Source organism: Hippopotamus amphibius, chromosome 9 (genome assembly GCF_030028045.1).
Source record: "Hippopotamus amphibius kiboko isolate mHipAmp2 chromosome 9, mHipAmp2.hap2, whole genome shotgun sequence".
In the NCBI taxonomy this organism is placed as follows: Eukaryota; Metazoa; Chordata; class Mammalia; order Artiodactyla; family Hippopotamidae; genus Hippopotamus; species Hippopotamus amphibius.
In genome coordinates this window covers 124,236,588-124,250,235 of record NC_080194.1, presented here as the reverse complement: position 1 = coordinate 124,250,235, position 13,648 = coordinate 124,236,588, and the positions used below count along the sequence as shown (strand labels likewise).

Genomic DNA, 13,648 nt, shown 5'->3' with positions numbered 1-13,648 from the left:
ATGGTGGTTACTGCAGCCTTCCCTCAGGCTAGAAACCATAAAAAATGTGAAATCTCTAATGCAGTTCCATTCGTTCAAGTATTGCTTTTGGTTTCCCTCCAGGGCCTTTAAGTAGGTGCTTTTTTTAATGTTTGGTCCAGAATTTGCAGTAATGATCTGCAAAAGGCTTAGTCCAATAGGAGCTCCTTGCCCATACCTGAATAGAAGTCCTAAATATAACTGGAATCAATCCAAATGTCTCTACTTCACTCCCTCTGCCTTAGTCTTAAGCCACCATAGCAACAAGACTAAAGCAGTAACTTCCAAACTAGTTTCTCCTAATAACTGACCCCATTAAGCTTATTCTCCACATGCTTAGAACACTTCCATGGGTTGACCTTGGACCCCCTGTTTCTGCTCTACACACCTCCTGGGATATTTCATCCATTCCTGTCTTCAGTTACCATCTCTTTGCTGATAATTCCTGAATGTCACCACCAGCCCAGAGTATTTCCTATATATGCAGCTTCCTGCTGGATGTGTCCTTTTGTTTACGTCAAACGATCCTTTAACTTATCATGCCCTAAACTGACATCATTAATTCCCTTCTTAAAACTAGTTTTCTTGTGTCCCCTATCACAATGAATACCTCTACCATCCACTTTTTTTCCCAAATAAGAGATCTGGAAGCCATTCTTGATCCCCCCACTTCCATGCTTAAGCTCCAAAATCTTTTGGTATTTATCTCCTTAACCTCTCTCAAAACTGCCCATGTTTCTCCACCTTCAATTCCACTGTTCCCACAATCTCTAGCCTGGGTTGTTAGCAATCATCTGCTAATTGGCCTTCCTATTTCTCTTGTCCCTCCCGCACCTTCTGCACACAGCTGCCAGAATGACATTTTGGTGCTACTAGGTCCCCTTACTTATCTTTTTCTTTTTAATTAATTAATTTATTTATTTATTTTATTGGCTGTGTTGGGTCTTTTTTGCTGTGCGCGGGCTTTCTTTTTAGTTGCAGTGAATGGGAGCTACTCTTCGTTGTGGTGCGCAGGCTCCTCATTGCCGTGGCTGCTCTTGTTGCAGAGCACAGGCTCTAGGCGCATGGGCTTCAGTAGTTTCAGCACATGGGCTCAATAGTTGTGGCTCATGGGTTCTAAAGCGCAGGATCAATAGTTGTGGTGCCGGGCTTAGTTGCTCCGCGGCATGTGGGATCTTCCTGGAGCAGGGATCGAACCCATGTCCCCTGCATTGCCAGGCCGATTCTCAACCACTGCACCACCTAGGAAGCCCCCCTTCCCCCGCCCCTTACTTTTCTATGTACATTTTTTACACAGCTTGTGAATTCCTTTTTTAAAGTCCTGCTGGGGTTGCACTGAATCCATAGATCAATTAGGGGAAAAGTGACGTGTTAGCAATACTGTTCTAATTCTTGAATGTGGTATCTGTCTTATTCCATTAAGTTTGCTATAACAAAAATAAATCACAGATTGAGTGGCTTATAAAGAACAGAAATTTATTTCTCACAGTTCTGGAGGCTGGAAGTCTGAGATCAGGGTGCCAGCATGGTTGGGCAAGGGCCCTCTTCTAGTTGCAGACTTCTCATTGTATCCTTATGTAAAGAAAGAGGTAAGGGAGCTTTCTGGGTCTCTTTTATGAGGACACTAATCCCATTATTGAGGTTGCCACACTCATGAGCTAATCACTCCCCAAAGGCCCCACCTCCTAATGCCATCACATTGGGCATTAGGATTTCAACATATGAATTTGGGGGGGGGGGGCACATTCAAATCATAGCAGTATCTCACCTGATTTATTTGGGTCTTTAATTTTTTCAGGAATGTTCTGTGGTTTACAGGGTATGGGTCTTGCACATCTTTTGTTAAATTAATCTCTAAATATTTCATATATTAATGCTATTTTAAATGTTATTGTTAATTAATATCAATTTCCAATTTTTTATTACTAGTGTAAAGAAATGCTATTGATTTTTATATATTGACCTTGTATCCTATAACCTCGATAGACTCACATATTGGTTCTAGTAGCTTTTTTTCTGGATTCCTTAGGATTCTGTATAGAAGCAATTATGTTATCTGTGAATAGATTTACTTCTTCCTTTAAGAAGTAAAGTTTGCATTTCATTTCCTGTCCATGCTTTGTTGCACTGGATAGGACCTCCATTAAATTCTTAAATAAAATGGGTGAAAATGGACATCTTTGCCTTGTTTCTAATCTAAGGGGGAAATTATTCAATCTTTCACCATTAAATGTGATACTAGCTGTAGGTTTTCTGTATTTGCCTCTTATCAGGTTGAGGAAGTTCCCCTTCTACTTCTATTCTAAAAGTTTGCTGAGAGTTCTTTTCTTTTTTTAAAAATCATGAATAGGTATTGAATTTTGTCCATTTTTTTTTTTTAATCAAAAGAGGTGGTCATAAGGTTTTTCTTTTTTAGTCAGTATATGTTTCCTGGGACTGCCATAACAACTTACCACAAGCTTGGGGCTTAAAACAACAGAAATTTGTTCTCTCACAGCTCTGAAGACCAGAAGGCTGGAATCAAGATGTCAGCAAGGCTGCACTCCCTCCAAAGGTTCTAGGGAAGGATCTGTTCCTTGCTTCTTCCAGCTTCTGGTGGCCCCAGGTGTTCCTTGGCTTGTAGCCACATCAATCAAATCTGTGCCTCTCTCGGCACCAATTTCCCTTATGTCTGTGCCTCCTTTTATATGCATCTCAAATATCCTTCTGCCTTTCTCTTATAAGGACACTTGTCATTGGATGCAGGGTCTACCTGAATAATCCAGGATTATCTCGTCATCTCAAGTTCCTTAACTTAATCACATCTGCAAAGACCCTTCTTCCAAATAAGGTCAGCATTACAGGTCCCAGGGATTTGATGTGGATATCTTTTAGGGAGCCCTTTTCAGGTCCACCACAGTCAGCTAACATGTCAATTGCAATGATCGATTTTCAAATGTTAAACCTGGCGTTCCCCACTTGGTCATGATGTATTAAATTCGCTTTTTGTGTCTATGTTCATTACAAATAAACTTGGTCTGCAAGTTTTTTGGTAATCTTTATCTGATATTGGTGTAGAGGAATACAGATCTCATAAAATGAAATGACCTCCTCTTCTGTTTTCTGGAAAGCCTTGTGTACAATTCGTTTTTTCCTTTAAATGCTTGGTCAAATTCATGAGTAATGCTACTTGGGCCTGGAATGTTCTTTGTTGGAAGGTTTTTAACTACAAATGTAATCTTTAATAGATGTAGAAATTAAATCTGTTTCACCATGAGTAACATTTGGTAGTTTGTGTCAAGGAATTCATCCATTTCACCTAAGTTTTTGGACTTGTTGGCCTGAAGTTGTTCATAATATTCCTTTATTATGCCTCTCACCAGAGTATGTTTGGTTTCTCCTCTTTAATTCCTGATATTGGAAATTTTAATTTTTTTCTAGAAGTTGATCAATTTTATTAATCAAAGAACCAGCTTTTGGTATCATTGATTTTCTCAGTTACATTTCTGTTTTCTTTCATTGATTTCCACTCTTATCTTTATTTTATTTCCTTCTTTCTGCTTACTTTGGTATTAATTGCTCTTTTGTTTCTAGTTTCTAAACATGGAAATTTACATCATTGATTTGGGACCTTTTTTCTCTTTTTTAATGTAAGCACTTAATGCTAAAAGTTTTTCTAAGCACTGCTTTAGGTACATTTCACATCTTTTGGTATGTTATGATTTTATTTTCACTCAGTGCAAAATATTTCCAATATCCCTGTTATTTCTTCTTTGAAACAATAGGTTATTTAGGATTGTGTTATTTAAGTTACAAACATTTGGTTATTTTCCAGCTATCTTTCTGTTATTTATTTCTAGTTTTGATGATGCTCAGGAAACATACTTTATATGATTTAAATCCTCTTACTCTTATTCAAACTTGTTTTATGACCCAGAAAATGGGCTATCTGGGTGAATGTTTCATGGATTTTTTATATGAATTTATTTTTATTTATTTTACTTATTGGCTATGTTGGATCTTTGTTGCTGCATGCAGACTTCTCTAGTTGTGGAGAGTGGGAGCTACTCATTGCCGTGGTTTCTCTCATTGCAGAGCACAGGCTTTAGGCAGGCAGGCTTCAGTAGTTGTGGCACATGGGCTCAATAGTTGTGGTTCGCGGACTCCATAGCACAGGCTCAGTAGTTGTGGCGCATGGGCTTAGTTGCTCCGTGGCATGTGGGATCTTCCCGGACCAGGGCTTGGACCTGTGTCTCCTGCATTGGCAGGCAGATTCTTAACCACTGTGCCACCAGGGAAGTCCCTCATGGATGTTTTAAAACAATTGTATTCTACAGTTGTTAAGTACAGTGTTCTATAAATGTAACTTAGTTGGGTTGGTTGGCCATGGTACTTAAATCTATATTCGTATTGAGCCTCTGTTTACTTGCTTTATCAAGTACTGACAAATGAATGCTGAAATCTCCAAGTCTAACTAGATTTTTCTGTTAACCTCTCCAGGTCTATCAGGTTTTTGCTTTATATGTTTTGAAGCTATGCGATAAGGTGCATATACTTTTAGTTTTACTGTCTGCTTCCAATTATTTGATCTCTTTATCACTATAAAAAGTCCCTCTTTATCCCTGATAATATTCTGGTTCTGAAAACTACTTTGTCTGATATTAATATTGTCACTCTAGGTTTTCTTTTTTGAAAATTTATTTATTGAAGTATAGTTTCTTTACAATGTGTTACTTTCTGGTGTACAGCAAAGTGATTCAGTTATACAGATGTGTATGTATATATTCTTTATCATATTCTTTTCCATTATAGGTTATTATAAGATATTACTCTAGCTTTTCTTTTGATTAGTGTTTACATGCTCTTTTCCCATCCTTTTATTTTTAATTATCTTTGTCTTTATAACTAAAATATAATCAGAAATTTGAAATAAATTTTAAAATTTCTAGTAGATAGGACATAGTTGTACCTTGTTTTTTTCACCCAATGTGACGATTTCTCCCCTTTAATTGGGGCTTCAGGCCATTTACATTAATATCATTTTTAATATGGAGCAGGAATTAATGAAATAGAAAAGAAAGAACCAATAAAGTGGATCAAAACCAAACAAAAATTGGTTTTATAAAAAAAAATTAACTCTGACTCGGCGGCGACCACTGCACGGATCCGACTTTGCTCGCTCGCACCTCGCTCCGCTTCCTCTGCAACCATGTCTGACAAACCCGATATGGCTGAGACTGAGAAATTCGATAAGTCGAAACTGAAGAAAACAGAAACGCAAGAGAAAAATCCACTGCCTTCAAAAGAAACGATTGACTAGGAGAAGCAAGCAGGCGAGTCGTAATGAGGCGTGCGCCGCCAATATGCACTGTACATTCCACAAGCATTGCCTTCTTATTTTACTTCTTTTAGCTGTTTAACTTTGTAAGATGCAAAGAGGTTGGATCAAGTTTAAATGACTGTGCTGCCCCTTTTCACATCAAAGAATGGAGAACTACTGACAACGAAGGCCGCGCCTGTCTCTCCCCATCCGCCTGTCTGGCTGGCAGGGAAGGAAAAGAACTTGCATTGTTGGTGAAGGAGGAAGCTGGGTGGGACGACAGTGAAATCTAGAGTAAAAGCAAGCTGGTCCAAGGAGTCCTGCGGGCTGTAAAATGCAGTTTAATCAGAGTGCCGTTTTTTTTTTTTTGTTCAAATGATTTTAATTATTGGAATGCACAGTTTTTTTAATATGCAAATGAAAAGCTTTAAAACCTGAAAAAAAAAATTAACCCTGGTGAGACTGATGAATACACGAAAAAACAGAGAAAATCCAAATAAACGTATCAGCTATTTTTTAAAAAAAGAGAGCTTTGTGAATAACTTCATAACCATATTCTTAAAAACAAGTAAAATAGGCAATTTTGAAAAATAATTTAGTATGTGTATTAACTTACAAACATAATAATGTTTGATTCACTAGTTAAAATTCTATCCATAAAAAAAAAATCACATACAAAACCAACAAACACATGCAACGTTTATCATACAGGTGAATTCTACTGAACACTCAAGGAATGAATGTATCCTATCTCACACAAACTATTCCAGAAAGAAAAAGAAAATGAAGGAAAGCCACTCAAATAATTCTATGAGACAAGGACAATTTGAATAGAGGAAATGACAACCCAATCTCATTTATAAAACTAGATGCAAAAATGCTGAATAAATATTAACAAACCAAGTCCAGCAGTATATTAAAAATGATAACAACAGGGAAACAAACAAACTCACGATCAAATTATGATCATGTAAAGTTTATCCCAGGAATGGAATGAAGGTTTGACATTAGAAAATCTACTTGTGTCTTTCACAGCATTACCAGATGAAAGGAGAAAATGTATATTCATCTCCAATTCAGAAAAAGAGATTGATAAAATTCAGTACTCATTTGGATAACCCTCGTAAACAAGGAAGAGATGCGGGATCACTGTAACCTGAAAAAGTGTGTCTACTGAGACCTAGATGGGTGTGTTGAGATCCAAGTCCTAGTATTCTCTCCCAAACTGCTTCACCTTCAGCCAGAGCTCTCCATCTCACTTAACTCTGATCCTCCAGTTGCTCAGAATAAAATTTGGAGTCATCTTTAACCCCTCCCTTTCTCACTCATCCTGCTTCCAATTCATCGGATATCTGGTTTGCTTTCGAAATACGTCTAGAATCCAATCACTTTTCACCACATCCACTGTTAGCACTGGACCAAGCCACTGCCACCTCTCTTAAGTGTCCTTCCTGGAATTCTTACTTCCAACTTTGCCTCCTCCCCATCTCCATGTCTGTTCTCAATGCAACATACAGAGAAATCCTTAAAAAACAACAACAACAACAACAAAAACCCAACCATCTCTGTTGGTATATAGTTCACTTATAACACAGTTCACTCATTTAAAGTGTGTAATTCAATGGCCTTTAGGGTATTCACAGAACTATGCATCTATTACCAGAATCGATTCTAGAACATTTTCATCACCCAAAAAGAAATCTGCACCTCTAAGCCAATAATCACCAGTTCCCCATTCCCTACAACTACTGATCTACTTTATGTCTCTATAGATTTGCGTATTCTGAACATTTCCTATAAACTGAATCATGTAATATGTGGTACTAGGTGACCAGCTTCTTTCACTTAGCACATTGTTTTCAAAGTTCATCCACTTTGTAGTGTGTATTAGTACTTTATTCCTTTTATTGATGAATAATATTACATTGTATGACTAGACCACTTTTTTTTAATCCATTCATCAGTTGGTAGACATTAGGGCTGTTTCCATTCTTGGGCTGCTACGAATAATATTGCTATGAACCTTCGTGTACAGGTTTTGCGTATAGACATATGATTTTATTTCTCTTGGGTATATACATATACCTAGAAGTAGAATTGGTGGGTCAAGTGGTAACTCTCTGTTTAACCTTTTGAAGAACTGCCAGACTGTTCCAAAGTGGCTGCATGATTTTACATTTTCTTTTTTTTAATATATCTATTTATTTGGCTGTGTCGGGTCTTGGTTGCAGCATGCAGGATTTTTGTTGCCACGTGTGGGATCTTTAGTTGCAGCATGCAGGATCTAGTTCCCTGACCAGGGATCAAACCCGGGCCCCCTGCATTGGGAGCGCAGAGTCTTAGCCACTGGACCACCAGGGAAGTCCCCACAATTTTACATTTTCATCAGTAGGGTATGAAGGTTCAGTTTCTCTCCATCCTCACCAGTACTTGTTATTGTCTGTCTTTCTGATTAGCCATCCTAGTGAGTGTGGAGTGATATCTCACTGTGGTTTAATTTGCCTTTCCCTGATGGCTAATGAAGCTGAGCATCTTTTCCTGTGATTATTGGCTATCTATATTTGCTCTTTTCTGAAAAACTGTCAATTTAGATCCTTTGCCCACTTCTAAACTGGGTTTTTGATCTTCATATGGAGTTTTAGTAGTTCTTCCTATGTTCCAGATACAAGATGCTTATCCAATATATGATTTGAAACTAAGGGGATTGTTTTAAAATTTAATTCAGATCATATTATTGTTCTCCTTTGGAATCTTCCAATGGGTCCCAACTCAGAGTAAAAGCCAAAGTCACTAACACACCCTACAAGGCTCTACAAGGTCCACCATTATGTCTCTGACCTCATATTCCACCACTCTCTCTCTCATTTATTCCCAGCCACTTGTCTCCTTGCTATTTCTTGAATATGTCTTGTCTGCTGCTGCATTTGACCTTTGTCCCTCTGTTCCTTCTCCCTGGAGGTTCATTCCTCCTGGAATCCTCATAGTTTACCTCTCCTTAGGCTCTACTCAAATCACTTTCTCAATGAGGTTTACCTTGACAATCTCATTTTAAAATTACTTTTGCCTCCACATTCCCAATCTGGTTTTACCCAGCTTTATATCTTTTCTCAGTGGCCACTTATCCTTTTCAAATACACTATAGAAGTTATTTGTTCTGTTTATTATTTATCAGTTGTCTCCCTGCACTAGAATCTCTCTATAAGGGTAGGGACTTTTTACTATTTTGTTCATTGATGTATTGCAAGTTCCTAGAACAATGCTTGGCCCATAGAAAGTTCACAATAAATACTTTTTAAATAAATGAATGGATGATTGTAAAAATGGAGGGCTATGGATAACTCTGAACAGAGAAGTGTCATCGTCTGACTTACATTTTCAAAAAGTCACTGTGAACATGGTGTTGATTATAGGCTGTGGTGGGGCAAGATGGAAGCAGGGAGACCAGTTAGGAGAGAATTGCAATAATCTGGGCAAGAGATGGCGGTGACTTGAACCAGAGAGGTGGCAATGGAGTTATAAAGAGGGGTTGGATTTTGGATATATTTCCGAGGGAGAACTTAGAGGAATTTTTTTAAATAAGTTGCATATGAGGTGAGAGAAGTAGAAGAATCAAGAACGACTCTACATTTTTTGACCTAAGTAACAGGGAAAACTGAGTTGCAACCAACCAAGAAGAAGACATTGGATGGAACAGGTATTGTGCAGGGAATATCAGGAGGTCTGTTTTGGAATATGTTAATTTTGAGTTATCTATTTGGCTTCTATCTGGAGTTCAGGAGGGAGGTCTGATATAGCGATAACAATTTGGAAGTCATGGGCATTCAGGTGGTGTTTGAAGCCATGGGGACCAGATAAAACTGCCAAAAGAATGAGTGAAGACAGAGAAGAAGACAAAGGAACATAACTGAGCCCTGTGATATTCCATCTAGAACTCAGAAGAGGAGGAACCAGCAAAGGAGTCCAAGAAGGAGAGACTAGTAAATCTAGGAAGAAAACTAAGAGAGTGTGGTGTCTGGGAGCTAAGAAAAGCAAGTAAATCAACAAAGAGGGAGTCACTTGCTCTGTCTGATGTGCTGACAGGCCAAGAAAGATGAGAACTGAAGATTCACTTGGCAGCTGCATTTGGCAACTTTGAGGTCATTGGTGTTCTTGACGAGTGCAGTTTTCAGTGGCATGTTGGGGCTGAAAGCCTATCTGGAATGGATTTAAGAAAAACTGGAGCTTCTGCTTCCTGCCACGATGAAATAAATGTTTACTGGACCAGCCCTGCAAACATAACTGACAATAAAACTGGAGAAACATATGAGGCAACTGTTTTCAGGCATCAGACATCAGGCGATGCAAGACTGTGATTCTCCAGAGAAGGGACGTGCATGAGTGAGCTCCACAATTGCCCAGTTCTCTGCCTCAGGACCATTTCTCAACCCAGTTAAAGAGCTGGATTCTGAATGAACATAGTGGCCACCCTAACTAAGATGAGGAGGCAGAAATTAGGGCTCAGCAAACCTAAAGTACCTGAAATATGTGGGGTGAGGTGTGGAGAGGAGGGAGCTCTGGAGAGAGGGAGCCCCACAAGCCTTGGGGAAGGGTGGATCCCCCATGAGTCCATGACTGAGGGCTGGACTGTACATATACAGGGTGAAACTAACCCAGGCTTATCAGAGCTGCTCCAAACAGGGGAGTCAAGCAGAGCTAGAGGAAGAGCAGTGCTGGCCGTTTTGGAGTCCTGGCCTTGCTGGAGTAAAGAGACCATGTTAACATCTCATCAAGAGTCCTGGCATCCAGCTGAAGGCCATCCTCATGGGTAAGTACCATGCCCTAGAGCAGGTACCAGCAAACTTTTTCTGAAGGAGGGCAGATATTAAACATTTGAAGCTTTTCGAGCTTCTGGCCTTTGCCGCAACTGTTCAAATCTGCTGTTCCAGTGTGAAAGCAGCCCTAGGGATACATAATGAATGAGTATGGTTATGTTCCAATAAAACTTAATTCACATAAAACAGGCAATAATAGGAGGATTTGGCCCACAGGTTGTAGTTTGCCAAACTCTGCCCAAGAATAAGATGTGTTCTAGATTCGTTCTAACAACGTCCAATACCAAATCACAAACAGATCCACAGCAGAGGCAGAATTTGAAGGTTGAGTCCTGCCAAGTTAGAGGGGCTGGAGAAAACCCTGGGTTTCTGCAGATCTACACTAACAAGTGTGAAAACAAGCCTATTTAAGTTCAAGGTGATCAGCCAGTAGTAGAAGTGTGTGCTAGAATGAGAGCCAATACTTTTCAGAGGAAGATAACAGAATCCATTGTCTCTACAATGTGTTAACCACAATATCTATTATTCAATCAAAAAGTGCTAGACATACAAATAAACAGAAAAACGTGATCCAAAGTCAGGGAAAAAAGCAGTCAATAGAAACTGAACAAAACATGGCTCAGATGTTGGACTTAGCAGACAAATATTTTCAAGTGGCTATTATAAATTAATATTTATAAAGGAAAATATGTTCAAAGAATTAAAAGGAAATGTGGTCTTAAAGAATAAACCAATGGAGAATTTCAGCAGAGAAAAGAACTAAATAAAAAATAAATAAAAATTCTAGAACTGAGAAGTAAAATAACTGAAGCAAAAAAAAAAAAAAAATCACTTTATGGCCTTAAGAGTAGACTGGAGGGAATTCCATGATGGTACAGTGATTAGGACTCAGTGCTTTCACTGTCAGGGCCCTGGGTTCAATCCCTGGTCAGGGAACTAAGATTCCGCAAGCTGCACAGCGTGGCCAAAAATAAATAAATAAATAAAACAAAACAGAACAAAAAACCCAGTAGACTGGAGATGGCAGAAGAGTCAGTTAACTTGAAGACATAGCAATAGAAATTATTCACTCTGAAGAAGAGAAAGAGAAAGATTGAAGAAAAATGAACAAAACTTCAGGGACAGCATCAAGCAATTGGACATCAATATAATTGGAACTCCAGAAAGAAAAGAAAGTCATATTGAGATGGAAAAAAATTTTTTTAAATCATGGCTAAAAGGAAAAAAATAAAAGAAGAAAATAATGGCTGAAAAATCCCAGGTTTGATTTGTACAAGCACCAATTTACAGGGATAAACTTAACTTTGTCCCAAGCATGGATAAAAGTGCTAAACGCAAATCAACCGGTTTACAAGGCAGAAATAGAGACACAAATGTAGAGAACAAATATATGGACACTAGGTGGGGAAAGCTGGGGGGGGGGGCGGGTTTAGGGGGGTTGGGGTGGGATGAATTGGGAGATTGGGATTGCCATATATACATTATTAATGAGAAAAAAATATCGAATTGTACACTTTAAATATATGCAGTTTATTGTATGTCAATTGTATCTCAATAAAAGTTCTTAAAGGAAAAAGAAAGTGCTAAACACTAGAGATAAAGAAAAAAAGTCTTGAAAGTATCAGGAGGACAAAGGCACATTGCATATTTGGAAGCAGCATGCTGCATGCCTGCTGAATGATGGATGAGCAGCAGTGGAGGCCAGGTACCATGCAAGACCATGCAAAGACAACTTTCGATTGCTGGAAGAAAAAACCCATTAGCCCCAAATTTTACATCCATAAAAATATCTTTCAAAATTTGAGGGGGAAATAAATTTATTTTCAGATAAAAGCTGAACTTGTTGCCTGTAGACCTGTAATGTTAAGAGATGCTAAAGGATATCCTTCAGACTGAAGGAAAATGATTCTCAATGGGAACTCAGATGTACAGGAAAGAAATGAAATGCACTGGAAACAGCAAATAAGATCTTGTTTTCCTCTTATAATTTACTTAAAACCAATTGGCTATTTAAAATAATAATAATAACATTGTTAGTTGAGGTCTATTTAATGAATGTTTAGGTAAAAGATATGACAATCACATAGGAAAGGAGATAGGTAAATGGATTTTTTTTAATTGCGGAAAAGAAATAGAAGACTACATCTACAGACAACTCAAAAGGAGTTTCTCAGCAGAATGGAGCTGAGACGTGGTAACTGAGGGGGGAAATGAGATCCTTTTTAAGGCAGGAGAAGTGAAGGCATTTTCATACACTGAAGAGAATGACCTAGTAAAGAGGGGGAAGTTGATGACACGTGTCAGAGAGAATTCTTAGAGATACGTGCTCCAACAGGCAAAAAAGAAGGTAGGTCTCATTCAGAGGCAGACAGATTGGTTTCTGATATCAGCACCAGCACGAAGGCAGATAGTTATACAGGCACTAATGCAAGTTTATGGGTGAAGAATGTGTTTCGGAGAGTGTGTAGAAGTTCTCTGTGATGGGTTCAATTTTCTCAACAGAATAAGAAGCAAGTCATCAGCTGGGACTGAGGATGAGGAAGGTGTGTTGGAGTTTTGGGGAGAGCAAAATAGGAGAGTGACCGACTTTGAGATTTGTGATCATTGCTTCAAGGGACACCAGTCAATGTGGTCATGTGCTTTTTTTTTTTTAGATAGATAGATAGATGATATGTATTTATTATTCATAAAGAGAAAACAAATGTGAGAAAATATTGATAAATCTAGGTGAAGTTTATACAGGTGTTCTAGAATTAAGTTTTCTATAATTTTTCTGAAGGTTTGAAATTTTTCAAAATTAAAAAGTAAAACTAATAAGAATTTCTACAAGTCATCACAATGACAAAAGCATCAATATTCTTAAAACACAAAAGGAGGAAATCAAAGTTTAAAAAAATTAAGCATTCCACAGTTGAATGGACTTATCTTCCTTCAAAATTGAACTATATTGTCAATGTGCTTGTTTTTCTGTAAGGGTTTAAGAATTTTCCTTTTGTTAAGTCTGAAACATATGTCTATCAGTCTAAAGTAAGGTAGCTTCTTAACTGCTGAAATTCCTCATTACTTTTGCCATAGTTAGCCAGTTACAGAGTGTACTTTAGAGTCACAAACTTGAACATTTGAGACACTTTTCAAATTTTTTTTCTTGCTTATGACTCAGCTTAATTTTTTTAAAAAACACTTTTTCTCTCATGGAGAAAGTACTACTTCCAAAATAATGAACTTAAATATAAAAATAAAGTTTGGTTATCAGTTTTATGTCTTTACAGAATCTTCTTTTACCCTCACCCATCCATCTCTCAATCTCAGCTGTGTGTGTATGATAGAGAGTTTTAACATTAATATTTTCTGTCCATTTAAAGGGAAGCCATTGATATATTGACTCATTATCAATATATTGATATATTCCTGATCCATTGATATATTCCTGATTCAGTGACATATATGTCTACTTCCTCCATCCTAATCTTCACTTTGACCTAAGTTTCTGAAGAAAAACACCTTTAATAATTCTGCTTCT

The 13,648-nt window shown here is 37.9% G+C and overlaps 1 protein-coding gene across 1 annotated transcript; it reads left to right on the top strand.

Moving 5' to 3' along the window:
- The first annotated feature begins 5,140 nt into the window (after positions 1–5,140).
- On the top strand, positions 5,141–5,730 carry LOC130859922 (thymosin beta-4-like). The gene has a single exon (XM_057747477.1). The coding sequence runs from the start codon at positions 5,207–5,209 to the stop codon at positions 5,315–5,317; it is 111 nt and encodes a 36-aa protein (XP_057603460.1). The 5' UTR covers positions 5,141–5,206; the 3' UTR covers positions 5,318–5,730.
- Positions 5,731–13,648: the final 7,918 nt, after the last annotated feature.

Excerpts from the sequence above, each read along its gene's own strand:
- LOC130859922 (XM_057747477.1), top strand. The coding sequence starts at position 5,207 with ATGTCTGACAAACCCGATATGGCTGAGACTGAGAAATTCGATAAGTCG.